General features: G+C 39.1%; 2 protein-coding genes and 1 long non-coding RNA gene across 6 annotated transcripts in view; all 3 read right to left on the bottom strand.

Moving 5' to 3' along the window:
- Positions 1–19881, bottom strand: part of LOC309501907 (uncharacterized protein) — a 427051-nt gene that overhangs the window by 369681 nt on the left and 37489 nt on the right. The gene's annotated exons all lie outside the window — the stretch shown is intronic.
- Positions 3697–19249, bottom strand: LOC309502091. Of its 2 annotated transcripts, XR_014207144.1 has the most exons (5): positions 19160–19249; positions 19032–19082; positions 18730–18789; positions 5536–5639; positions 3697–3813 (listed from the first exon to the last, which is right to left on the bottom strand). It is a non-coding gene; the product is annotated as an uncharacterized lncRNA (long non-coding RNA). The 2 variants fall into 2 exon arrangements; XR_014207145.1 differs by lacking the exons at positions 3697–3813; positions 5536–5639 and adding an exon at positions 18319–18516.
- On the bottom strand, positions 10379–13899 carry LOC309502030 (uncharacterized protein). 3 transcript variants are annotated; one of them, XM_082174355.1, is made up of 6 exons: positions 13598–13899; positions 13418–13522; positions 13199–13267; positions 12994–13061; positions 11987–12090; positions 10379–11916 (listed from the first exon to the last, which is right to left on the bottom strand). In XM_082174355.1, exons 2-6 carry the CDS (start codon positions 13448–13450, stop codon positions 11858–11860), a joined length of 333 nt encoding a protein of 110 aa, XP_082030481.1. In that variant the 5' UTR covers positions 13451–13522; positions 13598–13899; the 3' UTR covers positions 10379–11857. The 3 variants fall into 3 exon arrangements, 2 of the variants coding, with proteins under 2 accessions (XP_082030481.1, XP_082030480.1); XM_082174354.1 differs by having other exon boundaries at positions 13406–13522; XR_014207067.1 differs by lacking the exon at positions 12994–13061 and having other exon boundaries at positions 10379–12090.

Genomic DNA, 19881 nt, shown 5'->3' on the forward strand with positions numbered 1-19881 from the left:
CGATTAAATAAACCTGTTTCTTTTAAGTATCTCATGAGAGCTGGCCATGCTGATGGTTTTGATGTAGAAAAAGAAAGTAAACCCTCTACTGATAATTGTGTATAACCTAATTCTTTGACTTGTTCTAACAGTATGATTCTCTCTGTGCTGTATGCTTCACACTCTAATAATACATGATCTACAGTTTCTCTCTTGTCAACGCATAGTCCAGTTGCATGTTTCCCTAAATGACTGAGATTATGATTGAGACCTGTAGGCCTATGTCCTATTCTTAGCCTTGTGATCACCGTTTCTCCCCTTCGCTTCTAACCACCCTGCCTCCTTGTTGTCACTTGTTTCTGTACTTTATATAAAATTGTCCTTGCCATAACCTATTGATTCCTGTTTTAATGACACTTTTCATTTCCATTTTACTTAATGGAACTGTCCATTGCAGGTCTGACTTAAGAGTCTTTTTAGCCAAACGATCAGCTGCTTCATTACCCTCTATTTCAACGTGAGATGGGACCGGCCGCGAGTGTTATCAGTGAGCAACAGGTTTAGGTGTCAACAGGTGTTGTTCCTTTCGTTTTCCTCTTCTTCGTGTGTTTTACAGGAGGGTTTGGAGCTGAACAGTTGCACACCGACACCTACTGCACTGGAGCGGGATATTATACCACATATATCTCTAAATCCTGTTTAAAACCTCTTAAATAGACATTTCAACAGTGCATCTGTTATATTCCCTGTTTCTGGACTAGTATCTAAGATGCTGGATATTGTAAATGACTGACATCCTGAGGTTTGTATTTATTATCCAATCCTTTTGTTTTATATTAGGACACAAATGATTCATGATTCAGAAATAGAGCTGGGCGATATGGCCAAAAATATCATCATAATTTGTTTGTTCACAATTAAACTCCACAGAGTAAGCTACCTTTTAATTTAGGGCCCAACATTGTTTTATTTTTCCCTAAAGTGTGTTTTTTATTATATTTTTTCTGGATTCTATGTTTTATGATTTAATACAAATGTATCATCAAATATGGTGTCTTTTGAAATGAATTAAAACTTTATTTTAAAATGTAATCATTCAGTTTCAGTGTGTATTTGAAAGTAGTTTTCCTCAGATGAAACGGGGAAAAGCTTGTGTGTGTGTGTGTGTGTGTGTAACGAAGGTATTCTTCTCTATGTAACTTTTATTTTGACGGGTTTCTCTTTCTCCGGCGTGTCCACAGGAGATGCAAAGACGTCTAGAAGAAGAAGAACTGTAAAAGTATGGTATTTGGGGTAAAAGACACAATAATTAACATGATAATAAACAGTCGGCTGACTTTTCCATTTGTTGACATGACATGGTTAGATTCAGATGGTAAATATCTTATATTAAATTGGCTGTCCACCTTAGAGATAATCACCATATTTATAAAGTATGGAAGGTATTTTCTGCCAAATTTAAATAAATAAATTAAATTATTAAAATTAAAACCAGATTAACGATTTCATTACAGAAAACTGTACGCAATTATGTGACAAAATTGAGAATGAAATGAAATGATTTCATTTTCACAGTGGCATCATCCCTGTCAAATTGAAAAATAAAATGCAATTGGTGATTTCACATTTCATTTTCACTACAGTCTCGAGGCAAGACTGCCAATATTAAAATGAAAAGCCAAACGTGAAAAAGAAACTACAAATACAGTTTTTACAATGCTCTTTATTAACGCTCACGCAATAATAGTGACACAATTCAAATTCAAATGTAAATTTTAGTTTTCATTTTAATTCCTCTTTTATTTCACAGTTTTCATTTTCATTTTCATTTTCAAAGACAACCTGCATGCAAATTCTATGTTAATGAGTGGGTGTGGCTTCTTCAAGTAACAGCTAACACAAATACGTGACTGTTACGTAACTGCAACGTAATCTGGTGACCAGGGGCGATTCTAGGATTTTCATTTTAGGGGGGCTCAGCCCCCAATGAGGGTATGATTTAAAAAAAAAAAAAAAAAGTTAGTTTATGGTCTAATGCTCATTATTAACTAGTTTCATTCATTCATCCAGTAACATGCATATGGCACGGTTTTATAATCACTGAGGTACCGAATGTGAGGTATTTAGGGGGGTTCGGGGGCATGCTTCCCCGAGAAAATTTTAATTTCTCTGATCTACATAAAATTATGTGCATTTTAAGATGTTTTGAAGGCCAAACAAATTGGATAATAGCTTAAAAACCATGTGCGGGCAGCTGTTTTTTTCTCACCTCATCAGCATCACACTCTTTTTCTCTTTGTTTTTATCTTGCTCTGTCTTTTCCCCTCCTAAAGCTGAGCTTTGACTGATACAGGCTTTTAATTTTTGTCTGTCAGTGAAGAAAGTAAACATAGGGTCAACTGATTTTTCAGACAAAGCTACCAGGAAAGCTAGGTAACTAAGTCCATCTACAATGAAATATAAATTATTTTATTTTTTAAGCTTTTTAGCCTTCATAATCAACAATACGGTTGGTTATTCATCAAGTCACCCCGTGAAAATTTATTTAATTTCAAATAATTTAACTAACCAGCTAATATTCATTAAGAATATAGACAAAACATGTATTAATGTAATTGTCTATTGGCAATATGATTAATCTGTTCTATATTTATTTATATTTATTAAAAATAACATGAATTATCAATTTGCCACTTCTATAAATCAAGTACTTAAAAGAAAATCACAAATCCCTTTACTCTACTCTTACTCTATGTATCATGATACACTCCTCCTGATTCATTATTACTTAACTATATTTATTAATACAAAACAAAATAACTCCACATGATGTTTCTCTCTCAAGGCCATCTAGTGCTTTCAGACAATGATGTGTCTTTAATCATTTCTGTGCATGGCTGCATAATGTAATGCCGAAATACAGAATAATATGTTTTAAATTTTAAAAAGTAAATTAAAATAAATCATGATCGTTTTCTAAAGTATGTTTTCATGGGTGTTAATCGCTTAATTTTTGTTGGAAGAAAAAACAACTATCACACTGTGATAAGGGCTGAAGGTGAACGCAGCGAAACGTATTGGTATTGGAAGAGAAACCGAACCGTCCCGTGTTGCTCCCAATGCTCCAGTAACATTACATTATGTAAACTGCAATGCATAAATGACAAAGAACTGCACCGATGCAGATGTAATATCATAGCAATCTATCAATAAATGCACTCACGACACACCTTGTACTCTCTGATGTTCGCTCTGCTCGGCGCCCCTGCAGATTGAAAAATGCGCTAAATCCAAGCAGACTCAGATAAGGGGAGGAGCCGAAACTTGACGCAGCTTGCCGCAAGTTTTTTTAAAGGGGACTGAAGCGATCAAAAATGTATTAATCAAATATTTTTTAGGGGGGCTGGGCAGAAGTTTAGGGGGGCTGAAGCCCCCCTAAAAAGGGCCTAGTGACGCCCCTGCTGGTGACCAACCGGAAAAGTGAAATTCCTGGATCCGTTGCCACGACGTAACTTTGTAACGTTGCCAGTAAGTAACTGCGACGTCGTGGATCAACAGTCGTGTGTTGGTAACCAGTTGGTCATTCTAGTTTTTAATTAATAGCCTATAATATGGGCGGACATGCAGTGGTCTAATTTAACTTGTCCTCATTTGCCCAAAACTATTTTAGAGACTTTTTCAACGACATATGAAAGATAGCCTACAGACTCAGAATTCGGTAAATTCAGTTTATTTAGTATAGAACAGCATGAACAAAGCAAAAACAGTATGCAAAGGTTTTCCCCAGAAGCTTGAAAATCGAAACTACTCCTCCACGTCTTCACTTTGGTGGCCCTATAACAAAGCAAGAATAAGAAAGGAAAAAGGAAAAAGGAAAGAAAAAAAGAACAGGTGAGTGTTTTCCCATTTAACATTTAAAGCCCATGTTGCAGGTTTTTTTTATTTTTTTTTATTAATATAACCTTGTATGAAAATACCATATGAAAAGTAAATGCAGGATTAAAAATTGTTTTGCAAGACATAAGGGCACAAATTTAATAGAAAACGTGACAGTTTCCTTGACCGTGTTGAAAAAACGCTTTTTTTCACCATCGTGTCATATGACGCCACACGAGGTAGTCGTTCGCCGGTTCGCCGTGCGTTTTGTGCAGGGTAAGAGACGGGACTTCACTTCTGTTTCTGCTTTGAAAAACGCGGTAGTGTGTAGCGTTCACTATGGACACTGTCCCGGCTCCTTCATCGGGTCGCCCGGTGATGGTCCGCCCTCAGCATGTGGTTCGGCCGCCGGCGGGAAACATGACGCTCACGGATCCGTCAGACATTGTACATCTGTTTTACAAAATGTGCCTTGTCTTAATTTAATTCATTAACATATCCTACATAAACTTGTAATGTACTGCATTTATGTGTTTGTTATTAGTCTGCAGAAGACACTATTATTATTATTATTATTATAAATATAATATATTATGTTCTATAATTCATTTTCAATTTGTACAAACCGACTTTAATGTTTGTGTTGGCTGTTTCTACATATAAAGTTGTTATACATTAAGACAGTTGTGATTGTGATCATTTTTTTTTATTCATCGTCACCAAATGGGTCAATTCAAAGCCTTTATAAAGTCCCTCTTCCTCTGGAAACTGTCTCCTAATGGCTGACACACACAACACATGCAGGTAAGGGTCTAAATACTAGCCTGATACATGATGATAATAATCTGTACAGTATTATGATCTGAGCATAGTGTTGTACATATCGTCAGGCTAACGTGAATACATCTATAAGCTAACACTGTTCTCTTGCCCTGTTCTCCTCACACCACAACTCACAGTTGTTCTGTCTAACCCTGGCCTGTCCTTCTCACTTGGCTTCATATCAGGCTCATAATTATATGATATCATCATATATATGAATTATATATACGTTATATATATATATATATATATATATATATCATACGACATACGAGTAAACATTTAGGCTACAATTCCCCCAGCTTTCCGAGCTGTCATTGCGATCCATTGCTTTCCTATTGTTTACTTTGACCGCTCTACCTCATGTTACGTCACTTCCGGTTCGGCGGTTTTCAAATGCGGAAGTAAAAATTTCTCACAAAAACGACTCCAGAAGCCTAAATAGCGTTTTATAAGTATATGTTTATATTTAAATATAGTTCCTACATTATTTTTCTATACATTGGCTTACTGGGTACTCTAACCTGCAACATGGGCTTTAAATACAAAACAATTAGCTCTGAAAAGATAGAATCTGTATAAGCAGACAGTTTTGTTACAGAGGCAAGTCAGATCACATGTGCTTTTAAAAAGTGCATGTTGTTAAGTTTGTGTGTAATTATTAACAGTTGTATACATCAAATAATTTGATGCATAAGTAAGGAAATTGTTGCTGTTATATTTATATAGTCACAAGGATATTGCAGCGAAAAACGCCTTGACGTTCGTGCACGTTAGGGGCACGTTAGGGGCCATCTGTTTCTGCTTTGCTTTTAACTATAGAACATTGTAGTGATCTCTTGTCTCTGCTGTTCATACCTGAACACGTTTATTTATATGCGCCGGGGCATGTTTAAGAGTCTCTGCAATTAAACTCTCTATGTCCTTCTCCCCAAGACCAGCTTTACATTTCATGGCGGCATCTGGAATTAAACAGAACAACCGTTACAGTAAGTAGCATATTATACGTTGTTCATGCTTGCTTTATCAGTGTGTTTATGTGATATAGTGATTTTTATGTTTATTAATTTCTTCAAATGCATTATAGAATTGTTCAATGTTATTTTCTTGATATTGCTAATATTGTTTGAATGTTTATTTGTGCTTTAGGTAAACTAAATGAGTAAGAGCGTTATGTGCATTAATCCATTTAATTATTTTCATTTGGCATACCAGCGTGATGACGTCATCGCACACTTCCAATCACTGCAGCGCTCTCTGTTATTTTATTCTTCTTTATTCTTCTTTAATCTTTTTGTACTTCTTCTTCAGAGGTACTACAATTTTGGAGGCACCGCTGGGATAGATGTCCGACGGTTTATCCACCTTGATCGGCAGGGAACCGCCTAGCGACTTTCATCCCTTCACTACCCAGATGTATATCAGTTGAGTTAAGTGACAAGGCAGAACTGATTGAACGGAGCATGCACTTGAGGAACAGAGGCAGCTGAGTTAAATGAGATAAGTCAAAGTTCACGAGCGAAACTGAAACACTGCAGCAACGATGGATGACTTGCAAAGTATTCAGGAAGAAATCGGTGAGAGACTGTGTACATTGCCAAGAGGAAAATTAATTGAACTGAGTCAGTTCCTTGAAATTAATTTAGAAGCAAATGTCACACGCCTTTCTCTCGTTAGTCTTCTCAGTAATCATCTGCTAGGAAGTGAGTTGGAGGAACTTGAGGATGGAGGCATGGCTGAACTATTAAGCATAAATGATAAATTGAGTGAAATAATGCTAACTGATGTAAACGTGAGTGAGCCAAGCCCAGAGCCGGGACAGGTAGAGGAAAGAGAAAATGTAGTACAAAGACAACCAGGAGAAATTAAGCACACAACTGATCTGCTTCCTGCTGTGCAAACACATCCAACCGTTTCACAGAGCACGAGGCTGAGGCCAGCATCAGCAGACAGTGTAGCAGTTAACTCTTCACTGCCTCCACAGGGACAAATGATACCAACTGTATGGCACAGGGAGTTTAAGATTTCTGGTTTTATCAGAGAGCCTGGCCAAGGAGACAGATTAACCTTTTCGAGTTTGGCACGTCAAATTGAAAGCGGACTAAATAAGGGCTACCCAGAGCACGAGATTGTTGATTCAGTTATTCGAGCCATTACACCAGGCCTTCAATTACGTAGCTACTTAGAAGGGAAAACTGATTTGACCTTACCAATGTTGAGACGAATTCTTCGGTCCCATTACCAAGAGAAAAACGCCACTGAATTGTACAAGCAACTTACTGCAGAATCACAACGTGTAAAAGAAACACCCCAAAGTTTCCTCATACGTGTGCTTGACTTGAGGCAGAAAATTCTCTTTGCGTCACAAGAAGACGAGTCAGGGTTGAAATATGACCCAGCACTCGTGCAGAATATGTTTCTTCACACTGTCTTAACAGGTCTACAAAACGACCGTATCCAGAGTGATCTCCAACCGTACCTGACAGACACCACAGTCACAGACGAGACACTGCTGGAAAAGTTGAATGTTGCATGCTCCCACGAGGCTGAGAGACAGAGTAAACGAAAAAGTGAACGCAGTGCCACTGTGAATGTTACTCAGTTAAGTGAACCAACTCTGCATTTAAAAAGCAAACAAAAACAGCCAAAATCTGATTTGATGTCACAGTTGAAAAGTTTAAGTGAAGAAGTTAAGCAGATAAAGGAATCGATGCAGCAACCCTCACCTCTGCCACAACAATGCTGCACTGTCAACAATGATGTCTCAACTTTAAGAACAGTCCATCAATCCATCTCAGAGGAGAATCAGGTGCCGCAGAGCCAGGCCTGGAGGCAGAGTCAAAACGGAGGTGAGCAACAACAGCAGTACCCATTTGAAGTTTCTCATTTCACACCACAACCATATCAACGGCAGCTGAGTCCGATGCCAGTGCAGTATTTCCAACCAACTCATTCATCTCAGTATGCAGCTCAAGAGTTCAATCCACAGCAGTTTCACGCAGAGTCACAGTCATACGTTGCAAGGCCACAATCACAGTATTTCCAGCCGCACCGACAATCACGCCCCCCCGAGGCCAAGACAGTGTTTTCATTGTCAGCAAGCGAGATCGATGGAACTGTGCACCCATTGTTACCGCTGTGGCAGCAATGAACATTTCCTGGCGGGTTGCAAAGAGAGAGGTACCCGAACACAGCGTAGAGTTCAGTTAAACGAGGACGGGTTACCACCGCGGGACAGGGAGTGACCCATCAAGTGAAATTGTCCCCTTCGTATCCAAAGCAGCAAGTGGAAAGAGTGGGATTGGAGCCAGAGATCATCCCTTATGAGTGCAATCTAATTTCTGAATGTCAAGTCAACAAACATTCGCCTGTGACTTCCCTGATTGGTAAACAATGCTTAGTGACATGTTATCTGAATGGACACAAAACAGAGGCATTGTGGGACACAGGATCCCAAGTGTGCATTGTAGATCGACAGTGGAAGGATCAGTACATACCTGGAGTAAAGATACGAGAAGTTTCCGAAGCGACAGAGGCCACAGACAACTTGAATCTTGTCGCAGCCAATGGTTCCATCATGCCCTATGAAGGATGGGTAGAAATCACGTTCAATTTGGCTCCCCCTGCAAACAAAATGAAAGAATTAGTCATCCTTGTACTCGTCTTAAGAGGCCAGCAGTTGTCCAAGCCAATCATTGGGTACAATGTAATTGAGCAGGTCATGAAACAGAGTGAAGCGAGGGGGCAGTGTGATGTGAGCAAAAGACTATTGAATAAGACTGTTAGATGTGCCTTTCCAAGTTTGAGGAGAAGTAAAGTCCAAACATTCATTAACCTTGTGACAGCTGAAAGGTCAAGTGAGTATTTAGTTAAGACGACAAGAGACCATGTGACTGTGCCAAAACATGCTATCATGCAGGTCAAGTGTCAAGTAAAAGCGCCATGTATGAAGCAGGATATTGTCATGTTGTTTGAGCCATCTGTCAATCTACAGTACCCTGATGGACTGGAACCCATTGAAACACTCTTGACTCTGAAAAAGGGGAGCCGACCTGTGATCCAAATCAGTGTCCAGAATGTGACCGAACACGATATCCTTCTGGTAGGAAAGACTGAACTTGGGACGGTACAAACAATAAAGTCAGTGTTACCAGCGACAGCGTCATCTGGTGTAACAACAGCCAGTGTTAATGAAAGTGCGAAGCCAACAAGTGAGTGTGAGACTAATGGTGAAGGTGTGTGGGACCCACCTGTGGACGTGAGTTATTTGTCTCTGGAGCAGCAACAGAAAGTCAGACAAATGCTGCGAGAGGAATGTCATTCCTTCTCAAAATCAGATGAGGACATCGGGTGTGTCAAAGACCTACAATTTTTTTGCAAAGACCTCTTGCTTTGGCTCTCAACGAAGGCGGTCGCATTTTCTTACCCTCCTCTCCCTTATCTTCCCTGCTTTGCTCCTCTCGTCTCGTTACTGTCTTGTACTTTGAGAGACTCTCTCCGCACTGCTCTCCAAATTAAGAAATTATGGAATTGATCAACTGGTCTCTCAGCGCAATTGACACCATCTTCTCGACGAGAAGCTTGGGTTCGGGGGAACCTGACTGCCCTGCCGGAACGTTTGCAGCTGGCTACACGATGGACGCGTGGGGGAAGTGGCGGGTCGTGTGTCTGGCGGCTCTTTCCGTGGAGGACGTTGAAGATATCTACCTATTCGGAACCATGATAACAGGTTTTCTGCTGTTTGGATTAGGCACTGCCCTGGTTTATCGAGGAATTAAGAAGACGGTGACAGCTGTCCAAAGCCCCACAAGGCTGCCCGTTATGATTGAAGCAGTGGGCAGAGCTGTCGGCACTCAGACTGTGACTATGAACCACAATATGGGTAACATCATGGAGAAGCTCACAGCTTTGCAAAGGCAAATGGATCGTTTCGGAGACCCAAACGGACCAGGAGCTGTGTAAATTGGAATGCGGCTACTCGTCCCCAGACCAAACAACCACAATCTTATCTGCTTTCGGCCCCACTCAATCAGCACTGGCCTTGGCCGAGGCCGCTGCTGGAACAACAACCCCCTCTGGAGAGAGCACTGCAAAGAGACGCTCTTGCGTTCCTTCCCCGACTCCACACTGACACCTGCTGATTGTTGACTCTGTCTGGGACCTGATCAAGGTTGTCTCCATGGCAACTGCTGTGTTTCGCTATGACATCCTGCGGACTGAGGCACCTAGATTGGGATGCCAGGCGTAGCGACTCTTCAGGCCTACACATACAGAAACTCTTACATAGATACAGATATGCAATCACCAACCCCCAGCCCCCATCCCACGCCTTCGACGCTTTTTACCACCAGTCTGACAGGCGGGTCTGTGACCAGCGCCGAAATGGCTGCAGGACCGGATGGCTGCTTGCCTGTGCTGGGTTACCTCCAACCCCCCTGTCCCCTCCCCTGTTGCAAGTCTTGTGTGTTCATGTTGTGTACTGATTATGTGCAAATGTGCTGAGGTGTTTTACTGTCCCCAAACTGTACTCCCTATTGGAACATAGTCTGGGGGTTGCCTTTTTTTTTCTCCTCAACTCTCCTCATGTTATGCTGTATCTCTTAATAACTTCAGGTCGGTCCTAAATTGCATTTCGTTGCCTTGTACCTGTACTTGTGTAATGACAATAAAGTTGAATCAAATCAAATCAAAATCAAATTGAGCATCAGGTTAACAGATCAGACACCTGTTGTGCGAATGTATACATCTGTTCCAAAACCGTTGTACCAAGAAATGAAAGACTATCTTCATGATTTGATCGCCCAGGGGTGGATTGAAAAATCTCATTCGCCTTATTCATCTCCAATTGTGTGTGTCAGAAAAAAAGATGGCAGCCTGAGGTTGTGTATTGATTACAGGGACCTCAACCGGAAAACAGTGCCTGACCGTCAATCGATTCCCAGAGTACAGGACATACTGGATGGCTTGGGAGGAAATAGGTGTTTCTCTTTACTGGACCAAGGAAAGGCGTACCATCAAGGTTTTATGGCACCAGAAAGTAGACCGTTGACGGCCTTTTGTACACCGTGGGGGTTATGTGAATGTGTCCGTATTCCCTTTGGGCTCATGAATGCTCCTGCTGCATTCCAGCAGTTCATGGAAGGATGCCTGGAAGGACTACGAGATGACATTTGTGTACCTTACCTCGACGACATCTTAGTCTTCACTAAATCCTTTGATGAGCATGTTGAGGCGGTAAGAAAAGTCTTACAGCGGCTGCGGTCGCATGGGGTGAAATTGAAGCCAAAGAAATGTGAGTTGTTCAAAGATGAGGTCTGCTACTTGGGAAGGATAGTTTCAAAAGAAGGGAGCAGGATGGATCCAGCAGATACTGTAGCAGTGACAGCACTGAAGGAAAAGAGACCCACCACAGTTGGAGAATTGAGGAAGGTTTTAGGCTTGTTAAGTTACTAACGGCCTTACATTAAATACTTCTCGAGGATTGCTTGCCCCCTGTATGGCCTGCTGAAAAGTGACAATAACAAGGTACAAACAAAAGGGAAAGGAAAAAGAGGGACTTACCTCAAGAGTCATGTGGTTCCATCAAGTCAGTTGGTTGAATGGACGGAGGAACATCAGGAAACACTCGAAAAACTGATTGATTGTCTAGTTAAGCCGCCTGTGCTGGGGTTCCCAGACTTTACAAAGCCGTTTGTACTGCACACCGATGCGTCAAATCAGGGACTGGGCGCTGTCCTGTATCAACACCAGGAAAAGAAATTAAGAGTGATTGCTTATGGATCGAGGACATTAACGACAGCAGAACAGAATTACCATTTGCACAGTGGTAAATTGGAGTTCTTGGCTCTCAAATGGGCTATCACTGAAAAATTCAGAGATTATCTTTACTATGCGCCCACATTTACAGCGTACAGTGACAATAATCCCCTCACCTACGTTTTGACGTCCGCCAAGTTGAATGCAACGGGATGCCGATGGGTCGCAGAGCTTGCTGATTTCCACTTCACTATCCGGTATCGGCCTGGAAAGGAAAACATTGATGCTGACGCATTATCCAGGTTGACAACACTCTCAGAAAAAAATGTCCCAGAATACACAGAGGAGCTCTCATCAGATTCAATAGGAGCCATGATACAGGCGGTGGAAGTCCAGTCTGAATCAGGGATACCATGGTCCTTTACTATAGCTTGTCAGAGTTCACCAACATGTGCAGAGACCAGTACAACATCAGCAGGACCCCTGTCAAAAGAAGAGATCAGAAGAGCTCAGAGGGAAGACAACGAAATAGAGTTGGTAATTCGTCACTTACAGTCAGGAGTAAAGCCTTCTTCTAAGCAGTGGAGGTCTGCGGGTTCAGCAGCGAAAAGTGTGATGAGAGGGTGGGATAAGTTAATGCTGGATGAGGATGGCATTCTGCAAAGAAAAACAGCACAGAGAACTCAGCTTGTATTGCCAACAGGATACAGGAAAATTGCACTGGAAGAATTGCATGACAAAATGGGACACCAAGGCGTCGATCGGACCACAAGTTTAATGAGAGACCGCTTCTTTTGGCCCCACATGCAGCGTGACATTGAGCATTATGTGTTGAGAACCTGCTCCTGCATTAAGCAAAAGAAACCGTGCAGAGAAACAAGAGCACCCCTTAAACCAATCACGACGACTTTCCCATTTGAACTTGTGTCAGTCGACTTCCTTCACTTGGAAAAATGCAGAGGAGGATATGAATATATCCTTGTCATCGTCGATCATTTCACACGATTTGCACAGGCATATGCAACAACGTCAAAATCTGGCAAGACTGTGGCAGACAGACTCTTTAACGACTTCGCTCTCAAGTTTGGATTCCCGTTGAGGATACACCATGATCAGGGGGGAGAATTTGAAAATCAGCTGTTTGGGCAGTTGCAAAAGTATAGTGGGATCACTGGATCAAGAACTACTCCCTACCACCCCCAAGGAAACGGGCAAGTTGAGAGATTTAATCGGACGTTGTTGCAAATGTTGAAAACTCTCACTGAAAAACAGAAATCAAGTTGGAAAGACTCATTGAACAAGTTGATCTATGCCTACAATTGCACAAAAAGTGAAGTGACTGGTTTCTCCCCGTTTCACCTCTTGTTTGGTCGTTCCCCGAGACTGCCCATTGATGTTCTTTTCGGGCTTAATGCAGACAGCCTGCCCACAAACAAAAGTGAGTACCTGGAGACTTAGAAACAAGGGATGCAAGAAGCACAAGAGATCCCTATAGAACATGCAAAAAAGGCAAGCGAGCGTAATAAAAGAAATTATGATCAAAAAGTGAGATACACAGACCTTGACTGTGGAAGTCGAGTCCTTGTAAGAAATCTGACTCTGAGGGGAGGACCAGGTAAACTTCGGAACTATTGAGAAGAACAAGTTCATGTTGTTGTACGCCGAGTTGCTGAGGATGTGCCGATTTATGAGATGAAGCCTGAGCGAGGAAAAGGGAGGTCACGAGTATTACACCGAAACTTGCTGATGCCATGCGATTACTTACCTCTTGAAGTTGATCCAACGCCGAAACCCAAATCACAGCGGAGACTGCCACAGGGGAACTCCAGCATACCTGTAAATCGAATGGAAGAAAGTGAGTTGGAAAGTGAAAGTGACTCTGAGTATTATACATCAGTTGAGCCTTGCCAGTTGAGAAAGCAGCCTAGTGGTAATGATCAGAGACAAGAGGAAGCGCTAATACAGTTTTCACCTCCTGAGTTACCTGCTCATCAGAGTGCATCAGATAGTTCTCCATTGATACAGCTTGAACTAGAACCGTTGCCTACAGCTGAAGCGGAACAAGATGTTCCCACACCTGCTCATGTACCTGTGAAAGAGAAAAGATTTGAAGTGCTTGGAAGACAACTGGAAAATGAGCCAGCGAGTGCACATGAAAACTTACCTGCGAAAGAACCAGAGGAAATTGAGTCAAGTGACAGACCTGTTGGGGTGCAAAGAGAATATCAGTACTCAGGGAGGCAACGACGTCCACCAAAGAAGTTCACCTATGATAGTTTAGGGACTCCTACCTGTTACAAAGTGCAAGTAGCTGGTTCTGGGTATGATCCACACTTTCCTAACATGTGGACACCTACATTTACGCCTTGGGTGCCAACTGTGCTTCCCTACCCGAGACCACCATCTGTGTATTAAACGTGAACTGAAACTGAAACAGAAATTGAGAACACTCACTAATTGATCTTACTGACTAGTACACACACTAATTGTTCCTATGGACTGTGAAATAACTTTTGAACAACAAAGAACTGTTGCACACATATGCACATACACATAAATGGGACTGTTTCTAGGCCAAAGGGACATGGACTATTTTGCAAGGCCTATAAAAACATTGAGTGAAAACTTTGGAAAAAGTTTTTGAAACATTTTTGCACAGACTTTGAATCATTATTTTTGCAATTCTCTACATGGCATTCGGCCTGGGACTTCAAAGTATTTTTGTGCGCTGAAATGGACTTTTGTGGGGTTTTTTTTTTTTTTTTTGGGACACTGGATGAAATCCCTGAACTTTTAATTATTTTGAGATGGGGTATGATCTATTACATTTGAGTACAAAAAAGACTTCATTGGTTGAAAAGGATTGTTGGCCAATGTGAACTAAAAATGTCATTAAACGTGAAAAACGTGATGTGAAAAAAAAAGAGATGTTATATGGCATGGGTATGAATAGAAATAGAAAGTTATAAGGGCATTGGTAGATGTCGGGACGACATCTTATCCTGTGGGGGAGACTGTGATATAGTGATTTTTATGTTTATTAATTTCTTCAAATGCATTATAGAATTGTTCAATGTTATTTTCTTGATATTGCTAATATTGTTTGAATGTTTATTTGTGCTTTAGGTAAACTAAATGAGTAAGAGCGTTATGTGCATTAATCCATTTAATTATTTCCATTTGGCATACCAGCGTGATGACGTCATCGCACACTTCGGTATGTGGCGCGCGCCCGTGATACGCTCCATTCAGAATCAATACACTGTTAAAGAAGCAATCACTGCAGCGCTCTCTGTTATTTTATTCTTCTTTATTCTTCTTTAATCTTTTTGTACTTCTTCAGAGGTACTACATTTATTCATACGTTCAATTGTAGATGTATAATAGAAATAATTAATCATATTAATTTGTCATAGGCTACTATACAAATCACACTAATTAAATTATCTTTACAGAAAGTAGTCTATTCCAGTGTCAAATGTCTTAAGACATGTAGGCTAGGTAGTTTCACAGACTCAAGCATGGCAGCGCGTATTGTTTTCCCTTTTTTTTTTTTAAATGAATAAAACATATCTATAGAAGATTTACCCATTTAAACTTGTTTTTAATTATTCAGATTGGATAAAAGTATAGTGTATTATATATATATATATATATATATATATATATATATATACAGTACCAGTCAAAAGTTTGGAAACGTTACTATTTTTAATGTTTTTGAAAGAAGTCTCTTATGCTCATCAAGCCTGCAGTTAAAAAAACAAAAATGTGAACTACAAACAAAAAAACAAAAAAAACTAATATTATGAAATATTATTACAATTTAAAATAATGGTTCTCTTTTTTAATATACTTTACAATGTAATTTATTTTTGTGATGCAAAGCTGAATTTTCATCAGCAAGTACTCCAGTCTTTGGTGTCTTATGATCCTTCAGAAATCATTCTAATATGCTGATTTAAGATCAATGTTGGAAACAGTTGTGCTGCTTAATATTTTTTTTATAACCCGAGATACTTTTTTCAGGATTATTTGATGAATAAAAAGTTAAAAAGAACTGTATTTATTTAGAATAGAAATCTTTTGTAACAATATACACTACCGTTCAAAAGTTTGGGAACAATAACTATTTTTTTTTTAAAGAAATTAGTACTTTAATTCAACAAGGATGCGTTAAATTGATAAAAGGTGATGGTAATGATTTATATTGTTAGAAATGTTTTTATTTATTTTGAATAAATGCTGTTTTAATGAATAAATGCTGTTAACGTTTTACTCATCAATGAATCCTGAAAAAAGTAATCCAAAAAAATATATTAAACAGCGTAAACTGTTTCCATCATTGATAATAACTGAGTATCAAATCATCATATTAGAATGATTTCTGAAGGATCATAAGACACCAAAGACTGGAGTACTTGCTGATGAAAATTCAGCTTTGCATCACAAAAATAAATTACATTTTAAAATATATTAAAAAAGAGAACCATTATTTTAAATTGTAATAATATTTCATAATATTACTGGGGTTTTTTTTGTTTTGTTTTTTTAACTGCAGGCTTGATGAGCATAAGAGACTTCTTTCAAAAACATTAAAAATAGTAATGTTTCCAAACTTTTGACTATATATGCATTTTGACCTCAAAGTACGCTGGTACGGTTTTTCACTCTAAACTACGCAAAAACCTGACCTGCGTCCCAATGTGCATACTATCCACCCTAAATAGTATGTGACATTAGTAATTATCAATACTATTTAGGGCAGATAGGGTGGATAGTATGCACATTGGGATGCAGGGCAGGTGACGGCTAGCTGTGCACGCGCAGTCCTCAAATCAAGCAACAGAAAAATAAGCGGAGTTCGACCAATCATAGCGCTGTGTTCATTTCCCAAATAGCAAGCAGCGATGATTGACAGATACGTAGGCCTATCATTAAGAGACTGAACATCGAAAGCAATAAAGAATTTAAGAGGGCAGCTGTCACGGTCGGTAGGCTACCTCTAACTCCTGAAGGTAAACGGCCTGGGGTGGATGTGGAAAGTTGAAATATTGTATTGAGTAATCATAATCTATTCGATAATCACACGGGAGTAATCGCATGGATTATCTTAAAATACTCACGTCATTCATTCATGGTTATCAGCCATGCAAATTAGGCCTATAAAATACTCAAGTAACCTGAACAATAAATCTAAATAAAATTTAAATCGCTATGGCTTAGTGATTATGAACGTGATGTGATTTGTGGATGACTGATAAGCGCAACCCTGGGAAACGTAGCCATGTGTTACGTTGTTGTGTTAAGTTATTGTGTTAATAATAACTAAATTACCTATATATGTTACATATTTATTTTGTATGAAAACTAGCGCGTTATTAGTTACGGATTAAAAAGTAGGCTACCGTTGTCTCAGTGCTGCGCGAGCTCTCTGTCACAAACACGGACGCGCGCACACAGAGAGAGAAGATAATTGTAAAATGAAAATTGACGGGCTAAGTTTACATTTTGTTCTTGCTTTTGTTTTTTTCTGTCAAAATGTCAGAAAGCACTTTGTGTTATACATTCGTTTTTTAAAATGTCGTTAAATGACGGTACGCTTTACCGTTAACAGCCCTCATTATATATGTCTGATTCGTCTTATTCGAACTTAGGCTACTTGATATTCTTTTTAGAATAAGTGATTCGTTTTGCTATTATTGGGTCATGTGACAGGACTCCTGTCTATTCATTGTCAACTGTTTTCTATAAATACGTTTGTATTGGCTAATGTTTATTCAGCTATTGCGTGTCCTGTTTAAAATGTGCATGTTTCAAATGCATAGACAGCACGTCACAAATAGAAAATAGAAAAAAATAGAAGTTTTTTTCACTGTTTTCTACAGGTTTCTTAATTTTAGACTAGTTGACCAGCACACATTATATGCAATGCAATATCCTCATGAATAAAAAAATGGTGTTGAGCAGCATTGAAACTTTCAAAAGTAGAATTATGAAGATAGGCATGTGTTTGTGTGTGTCTTGCATTCTCAAAATAATGACTTAAACTAATATATATATATATATATTAGTTTATTATGTAATACACAGACAGGTAAATAGTCTTGTAAACATATCGAAGTATGACTGAAACATGATCAGAGCTTTTTTCTTGGTTCTGTTTGTTCATTTACATGGGAATTTTGTAGCCTCCACATGTTAACAAACTCTTTTATAAACATGCCTTAGAAAAAAAAAAAAAACATTACTAGTGTGCATCTTGAGACAAAACTATGGCACTGACATATTTTAAGATATCCCAGTGCAAGTTGCTTTCAGTTAAAACAGCTCAAACATGCATTTTAGTCTGGGACTAGACTTAAGCCTCATCTGTGAAAAGAAAACGGAAGGTTATTTATTATTTCGGTGTCAAATTTGTTATGGCTGTTGTTCATAAACTGAACATTGACTCACGTGTGATAACCTTGCACACTGATGTTTTTATCAAAGGCAGCTTCTTCCGCTTCCCATGCAGACTGTAGTGGCTCCACACATTGTTGGTTGCCACTGCCCGCATTGCCCTCCTTACACACTCTCCTGGATTGGTCCCACCAATAAGGCTGAGATGGTGTGTCTGGAAGAGAATTGTTTTTTGGCATGCAGGTAACCAAAAGTAATAGTGTACTCATTATGCCGTAAAATGTCATACCAGTTTCGTTATATGAAACCTATTTAGCCATTTGCAAAATATATTTTTTTAAGAGGTAAATGTAAAATTTCATTCTAAATTGCCTAATCCTATAAATGATATTCGGCATTGATATTGATATAAAATCTGCAAAGAGAAGGTCTAATGGGGTCGCATATTTTAACATTTTATTTTTGTCCTCTGAATTAAGTTGCCACCCACCAATTTCTTTCAGAATTCATGGTCTTTAAGGCGGTTCTCAATGTCCTCCAGTTCCTCCTTGCACTGAGCAGTCGGAAGGTCCAAGATATCGTCCTCCCTTTGACGACCCTGGTTCCTCCGCAACAGAAGTAGAATTTCCTTCTGGGAGGCTGCCAGACTATCTACTTTCTGCAGCAGCATCTGCAGTGTTTCTGGAATTAAAGTGAGTTTTTATATATATATATATATATATTTTTTATATATACATCCTGTATATTTCAAGGATTGAAAAAAGTAACTTTTACTTGTAAAATATTCACAGAATAATTAATCCCCAAATAATTTTCATTTAACTAATGGTAAATGCAGTTGTATAATAATTTTTGATCACATTTAAATACATTTGGTCTTGTTGTATCTCTTACCTTTTAGACCTTTTGACATGGGAGCCTCTCTGGAAGCCTTTGTCCATGATTGTCTCTCCACTGAAAAGGTAACATCACAGTTTTCTGTTATACAAGTATGCAGTTCAATAGCAGGTACTTGAATGAGCTGAAAACAATGCCCTTGATCTGTGTGTAACAAGTTATGTGTGCAATGTGCATTACATTGAACTTGCTTGTCTCATATGTTGTATATAAATATCTTGTAATACATAGAACAATCCGTTGGTTGCTCAAGTTGCTCTAAACTGAATCTTTACAAATTTCTCTATACATTTATTTACCATTTGTATCTGTAGCTGCCATTGAGGACGATCTGGGAGGCTCTTCAACATCTGCAAGCAAGATGAATGCACAGTTGTTAAGCTTAAGTTGAAGGTCACATATTAAGTTACATTGATTCAAATTCTACCTTCAGGTAAATCATGCGATGGGGGAACTGAAGAGTCACATGTGGGATGGTGAGGAGATTCTGTGAAGACTTCAGATATATCAGTTTTCAGGGTAGATCACTACAGTGTGTGCAGAATTATTCGGCACATTGATGTTCTGATCATATTTTATTCCCAGGAACATTTTGCCAATTCCAAACCATATTAATCTTAATAACTACTATTCATTTTGTATTTAATCATTTTTTGTTGGCCTCTTAAAGCAATTATCATTATCACTTTCGACAGAGGAATTGTTTTCAGCATTTTTACTCTGTTTTACTGCCTTCTCAAAATCACCTAGGGATGAAATGTTAATGGAATTTGGAAATCAAAATGTCATAATTTATTCAGTTATAATCTAAAAATATCCAGCCATATATTGAACTTTACCAGTTCTGGAAAAAACACGTATTTTTCGTGTGATCCAGTTTTCCTCATCAGGGAGTTCTTCTTTTTTTGCCCGTTTTGTCTGATTGGTCGGGGGCCAATAACTATATTGTTGCTGAAATTTTTACAGAAAGTCAGAAGCTAGCTTTTACCTTATTGGGTCAATTGAAACTGCAGGATTATATTATTGATGTGGGTTGGACTTGTGAAAGGTTATACCCCATCTTCTTCATAGGTCCAACACTCCGCTACAATTCCAACAGATGATTCGTCTGTAAATCCTACAATATAGTACATGCTAAGGAAAACAAAA

This window comes from Leuciscus leuciscus (assembly GCF_965113295.1).
Source record: "Leuciscus leuciscus genome assembly, chromosome: 6".
Classification (NCBI taxonomy): Eukaryota; Metazoa; Chordata; class Actinopteri; order Cypriniformes; family Leuciscidae; genus Leuciscus; species Leuciscus leuciscus.